The sequence below is a fragment of the Brachyhypopomus gauderio genome, chromosome 1 (genome assembly GCF_052324685.1).
Source record: "Brachyhypopomus gauderio isolate BG-103 chromosome 1, BGAUD_0.2, whole genome shotgun sequence".
Lineage (NCBI taxonomy): Eukaryota > Metazoa > Chordata > Actinopteri > Gymnotiformes > Hypopomidae > Brachyhypopomus > Brachyhypopomus gauderio.
In genome coordinates, this window is record NC_135211.1 from 53,019,062 (window position 1) to 53,039,627 (window position 20,566).

Sequence of the window (20,566 nt, forward strand, 5' to 3'; positions counted from 1 at the left end):
CCTTTTAAAGAGCTGTTCAAGAAAATGGATCTTTGTTCTTCATGGGTTTCATGGGAACAACCTTTCCTTAAATGTAGGCCTAATTCAAACACTTACATGAGAAAAAAATTAAAAAGTATTCAAATTGACAAGTATATCTTAATAACGATAAGAAATAAGAAATTAAGAAATATTTTTAAATACCTGCAAATAATAAAAGTTTGTATCATCCGTCGTATAACCTGCAGCCAAACTGGGCCTACATTAGGGTGACCATATTTTTATTTGGGAAAACCAGGACACTTTGTGTGTAAGTTGTTGAGCCCGGGGGGGGGGGGGGGGGACACACGTAACACTCCGCTTTGAACGGGGGGGGGGGGAACGTAACACTCCGCTTTATAATTAATTCTCCCGTCTCTCCCGGATCCGCCAGTTGAGTACGATGAGGCTCAACTGATGAGGCTCAGGGATTCCGTGTCATGCCGCGCCGTGCTCAGGGTCCTAGTGCCTGTAGAATTAATGGCCCGATGAAGGTAATTTAAAAACCAGGGGTGAGTTTCCCGAAACGTTCTTAGCGCTAAGTACTTGTTAACCTCATATGTTTCATACGAGGTTACGAAGTACTTAGCGCTACGAACGTTTTGGGAAACTCACCCCTGGTTTTTAAATTACCTTCATCGGGCCATTAATTCCTAGGACATTTCCTCACTTTGAAAAAAACCCGGGACGTCGGACGTGAAATACGGACATGTCCTGGGAAATACGGACATTTGGTCACCCTAATTAAATAAAACAATGATAAACACAATTTAGCAAAACTAACTAAATTACATTTACTATGCTGCCTACTGAGAGACCTTAAACTGACCGAATTTTAAATCGGCTTCAAACAGTTCCTCAGCCGCTAACGCCAGCTCATGATTCAACACAAGCACAACTTTTGGTCTTGTCAGTCATTTTCTAATGTACATTATTGTAATTTGCTTTGCTTTTTGTAGCATGTTCAAGGAAATCCAAAAACATATTTCTTAATAAAAAAATACACAGCATTCATTTGACCTTTTAGGTTAGTTTGTGAACACAGAAGTAAGTTTTACAGTTTTAAACACTGAGGGGTTAGCATTTATGCTAATGGACTTTGAAGCTTCAAGCTAATATTGTGGATAGCCAGCTTGCTAACAAGCATGTTATCACAAGTATCTTATCTAACACGAGAATTCAAATTGTGCTAAAAATGGGAAGAGGAGAATCCACCGTGCTTAAATGTAGAGACAAAGCTAGAAACTGAGGTAAATAAACCAGTTGCATACATTGGGCAAGAACAAGATGTGATGAATTTGCTACTAGCGTGTCTCAACAACCTGCCTCATGAGGACAGATGTCAGTTTTAATGCTGCTTACATGATCTGTGCTTATTTAGGCAGCTCACTGGGTTTGGGGACAGACGTGCAGGCTTTATTACAGTGATCTATTACAGTATAAAACCTCACTGGAGATAAACAGATGTATACAAACAATTTGTTTTAATAGATCTCATTGATGTTGAGTTCAGTGAGGCACTGGGTGAGAGGTTGTATCGATTGGACAATATGGGTGGGCGGTACTGGGTGAGAGGCTGCATTGACTGGACAATGTAGGTGGGCGGTACTGGGTGAGAGGCTGTATTGATTGGACAATATGGGTGGGCAGTACAGGGTGAGAGGCTGTATTGATTGGACAATGTGGGTTGGCGGTACTGGGTGAGAAGCTGTATTGATTGGACAATGTGGGTGGGCGGTACTGGGTGAGAGGCTGTATTGATTGGACAATATGGGTGGGCGGTACTGGGTGAGAGGCTGTATTGATTGGACAATGTGGGTGGGTGGTACTGGTTGAGGGGCTGTATCAATTGGACAATATGGGTGGGTGGTACTGGATGAAAGGCTGTATTGATTGGACCATGTAGGTGGGCGCTGTGTTCAGTGAGGCATTGGGTGAGAAAGGTGTATTGATTGGACCATTAACACAGGTGCCAAGAGTGTAGCATGGTTGTCTCTTCAAAATGAGTCTGTGATTTACACATGCCATGATGGTGTAGATGTTTCCATATGTGTGTCCATCCACTTGTGCATGTGTGTGTTTGTGCATGAGTATGTATGTGTGAGAGAGAGAGTGGAGAATGTACCATGTGGCACTGTGTCTCTGTCATACACACACACACACACACACACACACACACACACACACACACACACACACACACACGCGAGAGAGACTGGGAGAGAGAGAGAGAAAGACAAGAGGAGAGAGAGAGATGAAAGAGAGACAGAGACAGGGAGAGAGAAATATGGGGTGAAAGAGAGGTATGGGGAAAGAGATGGGGAGAGAAAAAGATGGGGAGAGAGATAGACAGGGAGAGAGAGAGATGGGGAGAGAGAGAGATGGGGAGAGAGAGAGATGGGGAGAGAGAGAGATGGGGAGAGAGAGAGATGGGGAGAGAGTTGGGAGTGTGAAAGATCATTATAAAAATCATTAAAAGTAGCAAAAGTCTGTCACTTCTTTTAAATATGGCAGTGACGGGGCCGGTTGCGTATGTATAATTCAACACCTCTCTCAGAGGCATAGGCACCACAGCAGAGCAAGACTACAACTTTTCACAGTTTCTGAACTTCTGTAACCTTTTGTGGAGGGTTATTGGAGAGATTTATTAGACTGGCGGTATTGGCATGTGAAGTGATATACTGATAAACCATAAAAATATGTTTTAATTAATTTAAGCCAGTTTAAACAATAAAGAAGTCTCCCAGCCCTATTAGTGCCTTGCTCTCTGCTTTAGTTCTTGACCCCTACCTCTCATCTCTGTAGGACATGGGGATATATGCTTCCTTTACAGTGACTTCAATAATTATAAACCAATTAGAGTCGCCCTCATTAGCTCGAGGCATCAGAAGCTTTAATTAAGGGCGAAGGCTGATCATAGTGCTGAGAATCACATGCCAGACCCATCTGCCAAAGGGAATGAGAGAGAGAGAGAGAGAGAGAGAGAGAGAGAGAGAGAGAGAGAGAGAGAGAGAGAGAGAGAGAGAAAGCAGGAGGGCAGAGAAACAGATGGAGGAGAGAGGGCCTGAAATAGATGTAAATGTGCACTTGAATGTTTAAAGGTAGACTCTATGTGTTTAAAGGTGCACTCTTGGTGTTTAAAGGTGGACTCTGGTGTTTAAAGGTAGACGGGTGTTTAAAGGTAGACTGGTGTTTAAAGGTGCACTCTTGGTGTTTAAAGGTAGACTGGTGTTTAAAGGTGGACTCTGGTGTTTAAAGTGCAAGTGCCCATAATTCCACTTGTACAAACGTCAATATTTATTAAGGAAAGAACGAATGAAGCAAGGACCCCCATTAATCTCCCCCAAACCTCCCAAAAACCATATGGATTTAACAGGAAGCTCTAGTATAGTGAGATACTGTGAGCTTCAATACTGTACTTTATGTGTGTGAGTGTGGATTAGAGAGACGTAGGGAGAGTGAGTTTGTGCAGAGTTTACTCAGTGTCATTCTTTCAATCTGATTAGGACGCGTCCCCCCCGGCTCCAGGCCCGGTTGTCTCTTCTCAGAACACTCATTCACTGGGCTGGCAGGTGGCTGTGAGCGCGAGAGAAAGAAAGAGTGAGAAAGAGAAAGACTGAGTAGCAATAGTAAACAAACCCAGCACCCACCATGTGAGACCTTAACTGTACCGCAACCTCACATCCACTCAGATAAAGTCTCATCTCCAACATCAACACACTCCTCTCACCAGCCAATCAGGTGCTGCTTAAAGCTCATTCTACACTCCTTCTCTTTCTCTCTCTTCTTTCTATCTCTCTAATTTATTTTTCTCTCTCTCTCACTAGTTTATTTGCCACCTTCTCATTTATCTAAATGTATCTGTTTGCCCATTTCTTCCCCAGCATGTCTGTGAACTACAACCACACACATCCAAACATAGACACTCACACACACCACACACATATCTACACACACACACACACACACACACACATCTAAACATACACACTCACACACACCACACGCACATCTACATACACACCTAAACATACATTCAAACACACCACACGCACACATCCAAATATACACAGTTACACACACCACACGCATATCTACACACACACACACATACAAACACACACATCCGAACATACACACTCACATGCACACCTACACACACACATACACATGATTATAATCATAGTCTAATGTAAATTTCAAAATAATGTATGAACATTTCTTATAATGCAGGTATAAAAGACATAAAGCACAATGTCCAGTTTTTTTGTTTACACACATACTCACAAGAACCTTTAAAAACACAGTTACAGTTACAGAAACTGCTCCTATGCCTGGTAGTTTCAGTATATAGTATTCTGAACACCAGGGGGCACTGTCTGCTCTAGTGACCTGGTGACGCTCTGGCAGTGAGAGCAGAAGCAAAGCCAGTGGCAGTAGTGACCTCCAGGATGTCAGCTGGGTGAATTAGTTCCTGGCCAGACAGAACTGCAGTGTTCTGTCCTGGGAAGAGGCCCTGCCCCTGAGTGCATGTAGGTTACTGCAGACAAAAGACGGATTCAGCAGACACCATGCAGATACCACCTGGTGTTCATGAGAACCAGGGTTAGGGTAGGATTAGGCTTAGGGGTTAGGGGTTAGGGTGGTTTCCTGGGTTAGGCTTAGGGGTTAAACAGGAGAGAGGAAAGAGAGGAGAGGGACAGAGGGAGTGAGAGAGAGAGAGAGATGTTATGTAGGACAGATGGGTCACCATATGCTTGGTGGGATGTTGTGGTTGGATGGGAAAACACATACACCCGATGGTAGTAGCGTGCACTCCTCCTTTCATCCATCTATCATTCTTTCACCCTACCACTCTATCCCTCACTCCCCAAGCCAGATACTTATCAAGCAGCAGTCCCAGAAAAAAGACAAACAGCTTGTTCAGCATAAAACATGGTGTGTGTGTGTGTGTGTGTGTGTGTGTGTGTGTGTGTGTGTGTGTGTGTGTGTGTGTGTGTGTGTGTGTGTGTGAGCGTGCATTCATCTATATTTGGAGATTTCAAAAAGTGCACAAAGGAGAGAAGTAACCATCCACCCATGGTCCGCTCCATTCAACCCTCTATTCATCCCTACATATCTACACCTCCATCACCTCCAACACGCTCTATTCATCCCTACATATCTACACCTCCATCACCTCCAACACGCTCTATTCATCCCTACATATCTACACCTCCATCACCTCCAACACGCTCTATTCATCCCTACATATCTACACCTCCATCACCTCCAAACGCTCTATTCATCCCTACATATCCACACCTCCATCACCTCCACACGCTCTATTCATCCCTACATATCTACACCTCCATCACCTCCAAACGCTCTATTCATCCCTACATATCTACACCTCCATCACCTCCACACGCTCTATTCATCCCTACATATCTACACCTCCATCACCTCCAACACGCTCTATTCATCCCTACATATCTACACCTCCATCACCTCCACACGCTCTATTCATCCCTACATATCTACACCTCCATCACCTCCAACACGCTCTATTCATCCCTACATATCTACACCTCCATCACCTCCACACGCTCTATTCATCCCTACATATCTACACCTCCATCACCTCCAAACGCTCTATTCATGTCTACATGTGTCAATACCTCGTCTGAGTTCTGGCATTAGGGGACGATGCACCGTAAAGGAATCTCACTGCTCGAGTTTCATTTAAAAGCTCCTTTGGAAACATACTACACAAACATACACACACACTCTGATTCTTTGTTATGTTCCATAAGTGTACATAATTACTAAATGGAGACCCTTCAGAACTTGCTTCTCTAAGGGCTACATGAACATGTTCTCTGTTATGAACACACCTGTATGAACATGTTCTCTGTTGTGAACACACCTGTATGAACATGTTCTCTGTTATGAACACACCTGTATGGACGGGTTCTCTGTTATGACCACACCTGTATGGACATGTTCTCTGTTATGAACACACCTGTATGGACGTGTTCTCTGTTATGAACACACCTGTATGGACGTGTTCTCTGTTATGACCACACCTGTATGGACATGTTCTCTGTTATGACCACACCTGTATGGACGTGTTCTCTGTTATGACCACACCTGTATGGACATGTTCTCTGTTATGAACACACCTGTATGAACATGTTCTCTGTTATGAACACACCTGTATGAACATGTTCTCTGTTATGAACACACCTGTATGGACGGGTTCTCTGTTATGACCACACCTGTATGGACATGTTCTCTGTTATGACCACACCTGTATGGACATGTTCTCTGTTATGACCACACCTGTATGGACATGTTCTCTGCTATGACCACACCTGTATGGACATGTTCTCTGTTATGAACACACCTGTATGGACATGTTCTCTGTTATGAACACACCTGTATGGAAGAGTAAAAGAGTGAAAGAGAATGGGAGGCAGAGCTGTGATGACTGAGGGAGAAAAAAAGAGGTGGTGGGGAAGAGAGAAAGAGCTAAACTGCTAATAAGATGAGAAAATGAGAAGAAGTTTGTCAAGGTGACTGACACAGATTACTAATACTCCATACAAATGAGATTCACACATGCACACAACAATACACATCTAAAACACCGCAATACACACCCCCAACACACGTACAGCTTGTTTTAGCTTCAGTATGTGCTGTTGGGTAATTCATATTGTGTGTGTATATGTGTGTGTGTGTGTTTGTGTGTGTGCATGTTTGATATATGGGGGCATTCATGAAATACCCTCAGGGTGGAGATAAAACCTTCTTACCCTCAGACAAGAAGAGGTTGCTGATTATAATTCTGTTATGAATTCAGATGACTCATTTGTAAGGGCGTTACACATGATGTGATCAGTAGGGGAATTTGGGTTTTGGTTCTTCATTTAGTTCTAATAGTGTTACTTAAATGTCTGGCCATCATTTAATTATATGGTAGTTCTATCATTCTAGATAACATGTCCCACTATCACCATCATGTCTTCTATTGTTCTAGATAGCATACTCTACTACTACCACCACATCTTCAAATGTTCTCCACAACCAGCCCCACCATCACATCACATATTGTTCTGGATAACACACCCCACTATCACCATCACATCACATATTGTTCTAGATAACACACCCCACTATCACCATCACATATTGTTCTAGATAACACACCCCACTATCACCATCACATCACATATTGTTCTGGATAACACCCCCCACTATCACCATCACATCACATATTGTTCTAGATAACACACCCCACTATCACCATCACATCACATATTGTTCTAGATAACACACCCCACTATCACATCACATATTGTCCTGGATAACACACCCCACTATCACATCACATATTGTTCTGGATAACACACACCACTATCACCATCACATCACATATTGTTTTGGATAACACACCCCACTATCACCATCACATCACATATTGTTCTAGATAACACACCCCACTATCACATCACATATTGTTCTGGATAACACACCCCACTATCACATCACATATTTGTCTGGATAACACACACCACTATCACCATCACATAACATATTGTTTTGGATAACACACCCCACTATCACCATCACATCACATATTGTTCTAGATAACACACCCCACTATCACATCACATATTGTTCTGGATAACACACCCCACTATCACCATCACATCACATATTGTTCTAGATAACACACCCCACTATCACCATCACATTCCATATTGTTCTGGATAACACACCCCACTATCACCATCACATCACATATTGTTCTGGATAACACACCCCACTATCACCATCACATCACATATTGTTCTAGATAACACACCCCACTATCACCATCACATCACATATTGTTCTAGATAACACACCCCACTATCACCATCACATCACACATTGTTCTGGATAACACACCCCACTATCACATCAATAATAATAATAATAATAGATTTTTATTTATAAGCGCCTTTCAAGACACACAAGGACATTTTACAAGGGAATAAGCAACAAGAGTTTATATAAAACTAAAAAGGATTAGAATAAATCACCAACAATTTAAAATAAATTATTAAATAAATAAAAAACATTAGAAAGAAGCAGCAGATGAGAAAGAGACACACACATACACACATATACATAAACACATACACATGTGAACCTACATATTTAAGAAAGCAATACTAAAAAGGTAAGTTTTTAAAAGCTTCTTAAAAGTAGTTAGGAAGATACATGTGCGGAAATACAGCGGGACGGAGTTCCATAACTTAGGAGCAACAACACTAAATGCTCTTCTACCATACATATTGAGTTTTGCAGTGCGTACGGATAGGAGGTGAGCATCTTCAGACCGAAGTGAGCGTGATTGTGTATATGTAGACACTAAGCCAGAAAGGTAACAAGGAGCCAGACCATGCAAGGATTTAAAAACCAAAAGCAGTATTTTATACTGTATACGGTAATGGACCGGAAGCCAGTGCAGGTCTTATAATATGGGGGTAATGTGTTCCCATGTCCTGGTGCGCGTGAGTAGTCTAGCTGCCGAATTCTGGACATACTGCAACTTCTTGAGGCTACTCATAGGTAGCCCAATTAAAACAGAGTTACAGTAGTCAAGTCTAGAGGTAATAAAAGCATGTATAAGTGTCTCAGCCACTGAGTCAGTAAGAGAGGGGCGCAGTCTGGCGATGTTTTTAAGATGGAAAAAGGCTATTTTGGTGACGTTCTTTATGTGATCGTCCAGAGAGAGTGTGGAGTCTAAAATAACACCCAAATTGCGAACCTGTGCCACCGAGGATGTGACGAAACCGGGAAGAGATATTGTTGGTTGGCCAATCTTCATGAGTGTGGAGGGTGATGCCACAAGAATGGCTTCTGATTTATTATTGTTCAGTTTCAGGAAGTTGTTATTCATCCATCTTTTAATGTCAACTAAACAGCTAACCAACGCATCAGGAAGCAGTGGGTCAGAAGGTTTTGTGCTGATGTATATTTGTGTGTCATCTGCATAGCAATGGAACTGAAGACCATGTTGTCGGATAATATCACCAAGTGGAAGCATGTAGATGATAAAAAGAAGGGGGCCTAGAACTGAACCCTGAGGGACACAGTAGTAGTGAGATAAAGTGTCTGATCTAAAACCTTGAAAACGAACTGCTGCCTGTCCGTGAGATATGACCGGAACCAGTCCATTGCCATGTCGGTGATCCCAGTCCAGGATTCCAGTCTGTGGAGGAATGTGTCATGACAGACAGTATCGAATGCTGCAGTAAGATCAAGGAGGACAAGGACGTTCACTAGTCCAGAATCAGCTGCCAGCAGTAAATCATTCATGACTCTTACTAGGGCCATTTCAGTACTATGATTCGTTCTAAAACCAGATTGAAATTGTTCAAAGAGGTTGTTAGAGATTAGGTGTTCTTTAGGTTGAGCAGAAACTACACGCTCGAGCACCTTACTCAGGAAAGGCAGGTTAGATATGGGACGGTAGTTATTAAAATCATCAGGGGTTTGTCCTGGCTTCTTTAGGACAGGAGTAATAGCGGCCAGCTTTAAACTGAGAGGAACTGAACCATTAATGATCTTGGTGATGGGTGTACAGAGTGTTGTCAGACATGCTTTAACCAGATGAGTAGGCAGGGGGTCAAGAACACAAGTGCACAAGGACACATCACATCACATATTGTTCTGGATAACACACCCCACTATCACCATCACATCACATATTGTTCTAGACAACACACCCCACCATCACATCACATATTGTTCTGGATAACACATCCCGCTATCACATCACATCACATATTGTTCTAGACAACACACCCCACCATCACATCACATATTGTTCTGGATAACACACCCCGCTATCACATCACATCACATATTGTTCTAGATAACACACCCCACTATCACATCACATATTGTTCTAGATAGCACACCCCACCATCACATCACATATTGTTCTAGATAACACACCCCACTATCACCATCACATATTGTTCTAGATAGCACACCCCACCATCACATCACATATTGTTCTAGATAACACACCCCACTATCACCATCACAACTTCTTCCCTGTTTTAACTGGCTGAGCTGAAAAAATCTCAGCTTCTCATCTTCAAAAGAGACTTTGATCTTGAGTCCCTAAAGTGCCTCCTGGATCATAAAGGGTTCTCTCTCTCTTTCTTTAGCTCTGTCTATCTATCTGTCTATCTATCCCTCTATCATTTCTCTATCTTTCTCTCATTTAAAATGATCAAGTTTGGTTTAACAAGATTCAACAAACTCTGCAAGCTGCAAGCAAAAATAAGCATTAAACTATTTTTTTCATAAATTGTACAACATGATGCATCACTGGGAATTAGGAATTGTATAATTTTTTTTTTCCAATTTTAGAAAGATATAGATAATATTGCCTACAAAAGGGATCATGAAGGACTAAAAATAACACTGTTTCATATAAAATAAAACTACCGGTACATTATCTGTGAGTATATTCTGTTTGTTTGTGTGTACTTGAGTGTGTGTGTGTGTATGTGTGTGTTTGTGTCTTTCTCTCAATCTCTCTCTTTGTCTCTCACCACTGACGTGTGTCAAGATATGATGTGTGTCACGTACACCATAATCAGCTTTTAGGCTTATAATTAAATTTAAAATAATAATTAAATATTTCTTACAGAGAGCCTCAGCTAAGAGTGTTTGATTCAATGTTCATACGCTGCGTAAACATATAACTAAACTTTATTATGAAAAAAGTATATGAATGTGTGTGCAGTGATAATTAGTTAATGACCTGCACCAGGAACTAGCTAGAGCAGACAAGTGTGAATACAGAATCTAGGGATGGGGATCTAGGGATAGGTGATCTAGCGTTAGAGAATCTAGGGATAGGGGGTCTAAGGTTAGGGGATCTAGGGATAGGGGATCTAAGGTTAGGGGATCTAGGGGTAGGGGATCTAAGGTTAGGGGATCTAGGGTTAGAATATCTAGGGCAGGGGTAATCAATTAAATCTTTCCGGGGGGGGGGGGGGGGGGGGGGCAACGTAACACTCGTCTCCGGTTTAAAATATAGTCTCCCGTTAAATTTTTTTTGGCATTTGGGTCCGTATCCAGTTAATCAGGAATGTAATTGAGTCCGGACAGGACGGCGTTCGGGTCCGGATCCGGACCGCGGTCCGCCATTTGGTGATACCTGATCTAGGGTTAGGTGATCTAATGTAAGGGGACCTAGGGATAGGGGATCTAGTGTTAGAGGATATAGGTTTAGGGTATTTAGGGTTAGGAGATGTAGGTACCATGCTAAACCAGCAGGTGGCAGTACCACTGGCAACACATTGAACAATCTTGCTTTGACGGAAGAAAGGATGATAAAAAGCTACGTCATCCAGGTGTGCTAAGAATCATCCTTCTGGTTATGAAGTCCAGGAAGGAGAGTCTCGTTCACGGTTTAACAGGGAATTTATCGCCTTTGTTTCAGTCCGTGTGGCCGTGTTAGCAAGATTGATTTAAGTAGTTCGGTGAATCTGTTGCCGCGGTAACGTTGATCAGTTGGTTGGTGGATTACACCGTAACTCTGGCTTGTTAATGAAGTAATACTCAGCTGTTGGTTTCATGACGGAACTAATAGCATTAAATTTTTAATTAAAATTTGAATGAATGTTTATGTATATTAAAGGGATGTGGGAAGGTATGGGAGGCACTCCCAGAACATTACACCAAACCTTCTCGCTGACACCAAACCTTTTCACTGACATCCTACATCACACTGGCGCCCTACATCACACTGACACCCTACATCACACTGACACCCTACATCACACTGGCTCCCTACATCACACTGGCACCCTACATCACACTGACACCCTACATCACACTGGTGCCCTACATCACACTGGTGCCCTACATCACACTGACTCCCTACATCACACTGGTGCCCTACATCACACTGGTGCCCTACATCACACTGACTCCCTACATCACACTAACACCCTACATCACACTGGCACCCTACATCACACTGGCACCCTACATCACGCTGGCACCCTACATCACACTTGACACCCTACATCACACTGACACCCTACATCACACTGACGCCCTACATCACACTGACACCCTACATCACACTAACACCCTACATCACACTAGCACCCTACATCACACTGACACCCTACATCACACTGGCACCCTACATCACACTGACACCCTACATCACACTGGCACCCTACATCACACTGACACCCTACATCACACTGGCACCCTACATCACACTGGCGCCCTACATCACACTCACACCCTACATCACACTCACACCCTACATCACACCGGTGCCCTACATCACACCGACACCCTACATCACACTCACACCCTACATCACACTCACACCCTACATCACACTGACACCCTACATCACACCGGTGCCCTACATCACACCGACACCCTACATCACACTGACACCCTACATCACACCGACACCCTACATCACACTGGCACCCTACATCACACTGATGCCCTACATCACACTGGCACCCTACATCACACTGACGCCCTACATCACACTGACACCCTACATCACACTGACGCCCGACATCACACTGACGCCCTACATCACACTGACACCCTACATCACACTAACACCCTACATCACACTGGCACCCTACATCACACTGGCACCCTACATCACACTGACGCCCTACATCACACTGACGCCCTACATCACACTCACACCCTACATCACACTCACACCCTACATCACACCGGTGCCCTACATCACACCGACACCCTACATCACACTCACACCCTACATCACACTCACACCCTACATCACACTGACACCCTACATCACACCGGTGCCCTACATCACACCGACACCCTACATCACACTGGCACCCTACATCACACTGACACCCTACATCACACTGGTGCCCTACATCACACTGGTGCCCTACATCACACTGACTCCCTACATCACACTGGTGCCCTACATCACACTGGTGCCCTACATCACACTGACACCCTACATCACACTGACTCCCTACATCACACTGACTACCTACATCACACTGGCCCCATACATCACACTGACGCCCTACATCACACTGACGCCCTACATCACACTGTCACCCTACATCACACTGACACCCTACATCACACTGACACCCTACATCACACTGGCACCCTACATCACACTTACACCCTTCATCACACTTACACCCTACATCACACTGGCGCCCTACATCACACTCACACCCTACATCACACTGGCGCCCTACATCACACTGACGCCCTACATCACACTGACACCCTACATCACACTAACACCCTACATCACACTGGCACCCTACATCACACTGGCACCCTACATCACACTGACACCCTACATCACACTAACACCCTACATCACACTGGCTCCCTACATTACACTGGTGCCCTACATCACACTGACACCCTACATCACACTGGCACCCTACATCACACTGTCACCCTACATCACACTGGCGCCCTACATCACACTGACACCCTACATCACACTGACTCCCTACATCACACTGACTACCTACATCACACTGGCGCCATACATCACACTGACACCCTACATCACACTGACGCCCTACATCACACTCACACCCTACATCACACTGGCGCCCTACATCACACTGACACCCTTGTCATTGCTGTCAATATACTGTTAAATGGCAATGAGTAGAAAAGGTGTTCTGAACTAGACATTAGAACTAGACGTCTACACACATACACACACCCCAGCCCACTCGCACACACGCCTGTGTATTCACACTTGCCAAGTCTCTCACACCATTAGCTTTGCTTGATGACCTTTGACCTTCCCCCTTTGTGTGTCTCATTCATTCTCTGGGCTTCCTGTTATCTCTAGTTCATCTGCACATTGGCATGACAGTACCGCCAAAGCTTCTTATACATTATCATTTTGCAAAGATAGCTAACAGTGGTTCTCTCTCCTTCTCCCTCTGCGTCTCTCCCACAGGAACGTGGAAAGATCGGCGTCATCTTCAACGTGGGAACAGACGACATCGCCATCGAGGAGGGCGGGGTGGTGGTGAGTGATGGCAAATACCACGTGGTGCGTTTCACTCGGAGTGGAGGCAACGCTACACTGCAGGTGGACAACCAGCCCGTCATCGAACGCTTCCCTTCAGGTATGGAGACCCCCTCCCTCCAGTGATGTGTGAGCCCTTTAGGAGAGAGTGTGAGTCCTATAGGAGAGTGTGAGTCCTTTAGGAGAGTTTGAGTCCTTTAGGAGAGAGTATGAGTCCTTTAGGAGAGAGTGTGAGCCCTGTAGGAGAGAGTATGAGTCCTATAGGAAAGTATGAGCCCTTTAGGAGAGAGTGTGAATCCTATAGGAGAGTGTGAGTCCTTTAGGAGAGAGTGTGAGCCTTGTAGGAAAGAGTGTGTCATATAGGTGAGTGTGAGCCCTTTAGGAGAGAGTGTGAGCCCTTTACGAGAGAGTGTGAGTCATATAGGTGAGTGTGAGCCCTTTAGGAGAGAGTGTGAGTCCTTTAGGAGAGTTTGAGTCCTTTAGGAGAGAGTGTGAGCCCTTTAGGAGATAGTGAGCCCTTTAGGAGATAGTGTGAGCCCTTTAGGAGAGAGTGTAAGTCCTTTAGGAGAGAGTGTGAGTTCTTTAGGAGAGAGTGTGAGGCCTTTAGGAGAGAGTGTAAGTCCTTTAGGAGAGAGTGCGAGTCCTTTAGGAGAGTGTGAGCCCTTTAGGAGAGTGTGAGTCCTTTAGGAGAGAGTGTGAGCTCTTTAGGAGAGATTGTGAGTTCTTTAGGAGAGTGTGTGAGTACTTTAGGAGAGAGTGTGAGCCCTTTAGGAGAGAGTGCGAGCCCTTTAGGAGAGAGTGCGAGTCCTTTAGGAGAGTGTGTGAGTACTTTAGGAGAGAATGTGAGCCCTTTAGGAGAGAGCACAGCTGCTGCAGCTTACCTGGGAGAGCAGGTACAGCAGGCTGCTAGCACAGCCAAGGTCATGGAAGGTCGTGAGAATGATCCACTGGCAGCATGTGTACTGTCAGGATGATGAATATGCAAGCTGCATATTGATACATATGTAAGATGATACACGCCATCCATAAAGATGTAAAGACGTGTAATCCCCGACTGGGAGACCCGAGATAGCAGTAGGGTGTAACCCTAAACCTGCTGTGTTCAGGGGCAGGATGGCTTCATCTCTGTGCCTGGCAGTACATGTCAGTGTTAGCTGGTCCCAGGTGTGCACAACTGTGTGATTAGCAGGAGCCTCCGGGCATTCAGCTGTTCCACGCAGTGGGCTGAGAGGATGTTAGAGAAGATGTAGACAACATGTACAGGTCCTTAACCTCCTGGGCCAGTAGGCTGGACAGGAAAGGACATTTGTGAAGTCTTTATATGCACACTGTGTGTGTGTGTGTGTGTGTGTGTGTGTGTGTGTGTGTGTGTGTGTGTGTGTGTGTGTGTGTGTGAGAGAGAGAGAGAGAGAGAGAGAGAGAAAGACAGAGAGTCAAGCTGGGAAGTTATAAATCATCTTCTCCCACACAAGTATTACAGAATACCAACATTCACCCACCCGGACTCTCACACACTTCATCATATTGTGGATTGCCCTACAAGAGATAATTGACAATGTATATCCAACCCTCTCTCTCTTTCTCATAAACAACTGATTAAGCTCCAGAACTGTGAAGAAGTGAAAGGAAGATATTTCCACTTCGTTAGTGCAAATTGTGGCTATGGACATGATCCTGGTACATTATATTGTTTTGCTGTTACCACACCAAACCTGCCCCCGCTCAGGTCAGAGGATGATGATGTTTGTGATGAAGATGTCAAGCCAATCAGAAACAACTGTGAAGCATGCTTCCCACTCAAATACTATCTGGTGGTTGTGGTGTGTTGGCTGTGGTGTGTGTGTGTGTGTGTGGGGAGGGGGTGTGTGGGGTGTGTGTGTGTGTGTGTGTGTGGGGTTGTGTGTGTGGGGGATGGGTGTATGTGTGAGTGTGTATGGAGTATTTAAAAGCTATAATTATTTTTATTTATTTAACCAGGAATCATAATTATGTTAAAACAGGAACATCCATGATAATGAAGGCATGTAGTGTTCAATAGAGCATTTGTTAATGTAACATATGGACCAATTTTAATGTAAATGTCCTCTGAAGTTCTGTATTTGCCCTTGACCAAGTGATCACCCTGAATGCAGGTGTATATAAATACAGGCGCAGTCAGAGATATACAGGAGAAGTAGACAGAGACTGACAGACAGACAGAGAGACAGAGTACAATGTGGAGATGGACAAAACAGAGATTGTGAACTGAGAGTGGAAGAAAGTGAGTGAGACACAAATAAAGACGGCAGGAGAGAGATCTCTCTTATCTCCGTCTCTACACACTCATTCTCCACGGAAACGATTGATCCCCTTATCATCCATCATGGCTGAGCAGCAGAGGTACATATCTCCACGGCAACAGTGCAGGTGGGATGGCAAGTGTGTGGTTGGTATTGTGATGTAAAACATGACATTAGGTCTGTAGACAGGTTGGGGATTAGGGTTAGGGTTAGGATTAAGATTTGGGGTTAGGATTAGGGCTTTGATTTGGGTTAGGACTAGGGTTTGGATTAGGAGTAGGGTTTGGGTTAGGACTAGGGTTTGGGTTAGGATTAGGGTTTGGGTTAGGACTAGGGTTTTGGTTAGGCTAGTTGGGGAGTACCTCAAGGATGTAGCCTTGGCCTTTTGCTCTTTTTCTTTGCTCTGTCAGTTCTGGATCTCCCTGTTTGTTGTTCTTGTTGCTATTGTTGTTTTTGTTGTTTTTGTTGTTCGGTATTTTGATATCATTCAGTGCTCCGTTTGAATTGAACTGAAATGATAGAATCTGCTCCTTACATGTTTGTGTATATGTATTTGTGTGGGTGTGCATGTATGTGTGTGTGTGTGTGTGTGTGTGTGTGTGTGTGTGTGTGTGTGTGTTGGTGTGCAGTACAGTTTCTATTCCTAGAATCCTTTGAAGGATCTGTGTATGATGTCTCACTGTGCAAGACATTTGTTATGCATGACTCCAATGGGAAGAAAGAATGAAGCAATGTATGAGAGAGAAAGGGACAGAGAGAAAAAGAGAAAGGGAAAAAAAACAGAGAAAGGGAGAGAGATGGAGAGAGAGACAGAGAGAGATGGAGAGAGACAGATAGGTTAGGATACCCTAATTGAAAAAGAGGGAACATGAAGAGGAGCAGTGTTCAGAGAGGCAAGTTAAAACATACTGCACATGCCCATGACCCACTTACAGGCACAATCCTCACCCCAGGAATCCTGGGAAAGTGGATCGAACATTTCAGCTTCTTCCAAGGAGCTTGGATAGAAGGGTTGTGAGCACCTCCTTGTGGACAGGTTTGAAAATACAGGCTTCCTTTTTTCATACAATATAGACGAATAGCATATAATTTTTAATCTCCAGTATAGAGTTTAGTAAAGCCTCTTACAAACTAAAATTACATTTAAAATGTAGTTTTTATGTAAATTGTATATTTGTATATTGTAATTCTCAACAACAGAAAGCTATTGTCAAAACATACAGAGCATGTAACATATATACAGTGAGTTTACTAGACACTGGGTTAACCCTAACCCTAACACAGGATCAACCCTAACACTGGGTGAACCCACACACTGGGTTAACCCTAATCCTAACTCTGGGTCAACCCTAACACTGGGTTGACAATAACCCTAAAAGAGGGACAACCCTAACACTGGGCCAACCCTAACACTGGGTCAACCCAAACACTGGGTTAACCACAACCCTAACACTGAGCCAACCATAACACTGGGTCAACCCAAACACTGGGTCAACCCTAAACCTGACACTGGGTTAACCCTAATCCCCTTACATAATGAAATGAGGTAAATGTTTCCCATGTGTTACAGGAACCATTAATCTCTTTTTAGTTCTTTTTTGTTTTTTCTTTTGATCTGTCTTCTGATTTGATGTTCTGCTGATGAATAATGACTTTGTTCACAGCTGTTCACCCATCAGTGTTTTCACCTGCTGTCTTAGAGAGACATCAGATCAGTAAGCACACGCTGCAGCAGAGATCAGCACTTGCTGTTCTGTTAGTAATCTTGCACTTTTTGTAGCGTAGCTAGTCAACTAGAACAGTTCAATAAAAACAAACAACAAATATCTGATTTTGAATCATTTCTTCCCAGCTGCAGTGACTCAGCTAGACCTCACTGAGGTCCTACAGCTATTTCTGTTGCATTTGTTACATCAGCACCATGGACAGTTCTCACCTGTCCCACACCACAGACAGTTCTAACTTGTCCCACACCGCAGACAGTTCTAACCTGTCCCACACCACAGACAGTTCTCACCTGTCCCGCACCACAGACAGTTCTCACCTGTCCCGCACCACAGACAGTTCTAACTTGTTCCACACCACAGACAGTTCTAACCTGTCCCACACCACAGACAGTTCTAACCTGTCCCACATCACAGATGGCGCTAACTCATCCAGCACCATGGACAGCTACTGAGCCAGGGTAGAGGCATGGAGAGTTGCTATAGCGTTCATACCAGCCTTCCTGTGGGTGTTTGTATCACTCTTGATGTGTTGATATTATTTTAGTTAGGATTAGGGTTAAACCTCCTTAGCCAAGTCGAATATGTAATTATGTAAAAGTAAAGAAGGAGTTGCTGGCATCAACATGGTTTTGGCTATACTGCATACAGAAGACTTTATTGTCATACACTGTACATGTACAAGGCACGAAATATTTCCCTGGGACCCAGTGTTAGCACCGGAAGCCCCGAGTACCCCGAATACTGTGACACTGATGCACATACTAATTCAATATGTTCATACAGCATCATTATGCATAATGCACTACAAAAGTGAATCTGAATCCAACACAATGTGACCTCTGTCATCCAGTGATAACACATCATCAGAGGATGTTTGTGGTCAGTGATAACACATCATCAGAGGATGTTTGTGGTCAGTGATAACACATCATCAGAGGATGTTTGTGGTCAGTGATAACACATCATCAGAGGATGTTTGTGGTCAGTGATAACACATCATCAGAGCATGTTTGTGGTCAGTGATAACACATCATCAGAGGATGTTTGTGGTCAGTGATAACACATCATCAGAGGATGTTTGTGGTCAGTGATAACACATCATCAGAGCATGTTTGTGGTCAGTGATAACACATCATCAGATAATGTTTGTGGTCAGTGATAACACATCATCACAGCATGTTTGTGGTCAGTGATAACACATCATCACAGCATGTTTGTGGTCAGTGATAACACATCATCAGAGCATGTTTGTGGTCAGTGATAACACATCATCAGAGCATGTTTGTGGTCAGTGATAACATCATCAGAGCATGTTTGTGGTCAGTGATAACACATCATCAGAGGATGTTTGTGGTCAGTGATAACACATCATCAGAGCATGTTTGTGGTCAGTGATAGCACATCATCAGAGGATGTTTGTGGTCAGTGATAGCACATCATCAGAGGATGTTTGTGGTCAGTGATAACACATCATCAGAGGATGTTTGTGGTCAGTGATAACACATCATCAGAGGATGTTTGTGGTCAGTGATAACACATCATCAGAGGATGTTTGTGGTCAGTGATAACACATTATCAGAGGATGTTTGTGGTCAGTGATAACACATCATCAGAGCATGTTTGTGGTCAGTGATAACACATCATCAGAGGATGTTTGTGGTCAGTGATAACACATCATCAGAGGATGTTTGTGGTCAGTGATAACACATCATCAGAGCATGTTTGTGGTCAGTGATAACACATCATCAGATAATGTTTGTGGTCAGTGATAACACATCATCACAGCATGTTTGTGGTCAGTGATAACACATCATCAGAGCATGTTTGTGGTCAGTGATAACATCATCAGAGCATGTTTGTGGTCAGTGATAACACATCATCAGAGGATGTTTGTGGTCAGTGATAACACATCATCAGAGCATGTTTGTGGTCAGTGATAGCACATCATCAGAGGATGTTTGTGGTCAGTGATAACACATCATCAGAGGATGTTTGTGGTCAGTGATAACACATCATCAGAGGATGTTTGTGGTCAGTGATAACATTATCAGAGGATGTTTGTGGTCAGTGATAACACATCATCAGAGCATGTTTGTGGTCAGTGATAACACATCATCAGAGGATGTTTGTGGTCAGTGATAACACATCATCAGAGGATGTTTGTGGTCAGTGATAACACATCATCAGAGCATGTTTGTGGTCAGTGATAACACATCATCAGATAATGTTTGTGGTCAGTGATAACACATCATCACAGCATGTTTGTGGTCAGTGATAACACATCATCAGAGCATGTTTGTGGTCAGTGATAACACATCATCAGAGCATGTTTGTGGTCAGTGATAACATCATCAGAGCATGTTTGTGGTCAGTGATAACACATCATCAGAGGATGTTTGTGGTCAGTGATAACACATCATCAGAGCATGTTTGTGGTCAGTGAT

The 20,566-nt window shown here is 43.7% G+C and overlaps 1 protein-coding gene across 14 annotated transcripts in view; it reads left to right on the forward strand.

Annotated features, from left to right (window-relative positions):
* The window catches only part of nrxn2b (neurexin 2b), a 580,834-nt gene that overhangs the window by 535,872 nt on the left and 24,396 nt on the right, over positions 1-20,566 (forward strand). For all 14 annotated transcript variants that reach the window (XM_077019139.1, XM_077019095.1, XM_077019103.1 and 11 more), the window contains one exon: positions 14,045-14,216. In XM_077019139.1, the coding sequence (XP_076875254.1) occupies positions 14,045-14,216 (172 nt within the window). The remainder of the gene's footprint in view (positions 1-14,044; positions 14,217-20,566) is intronic.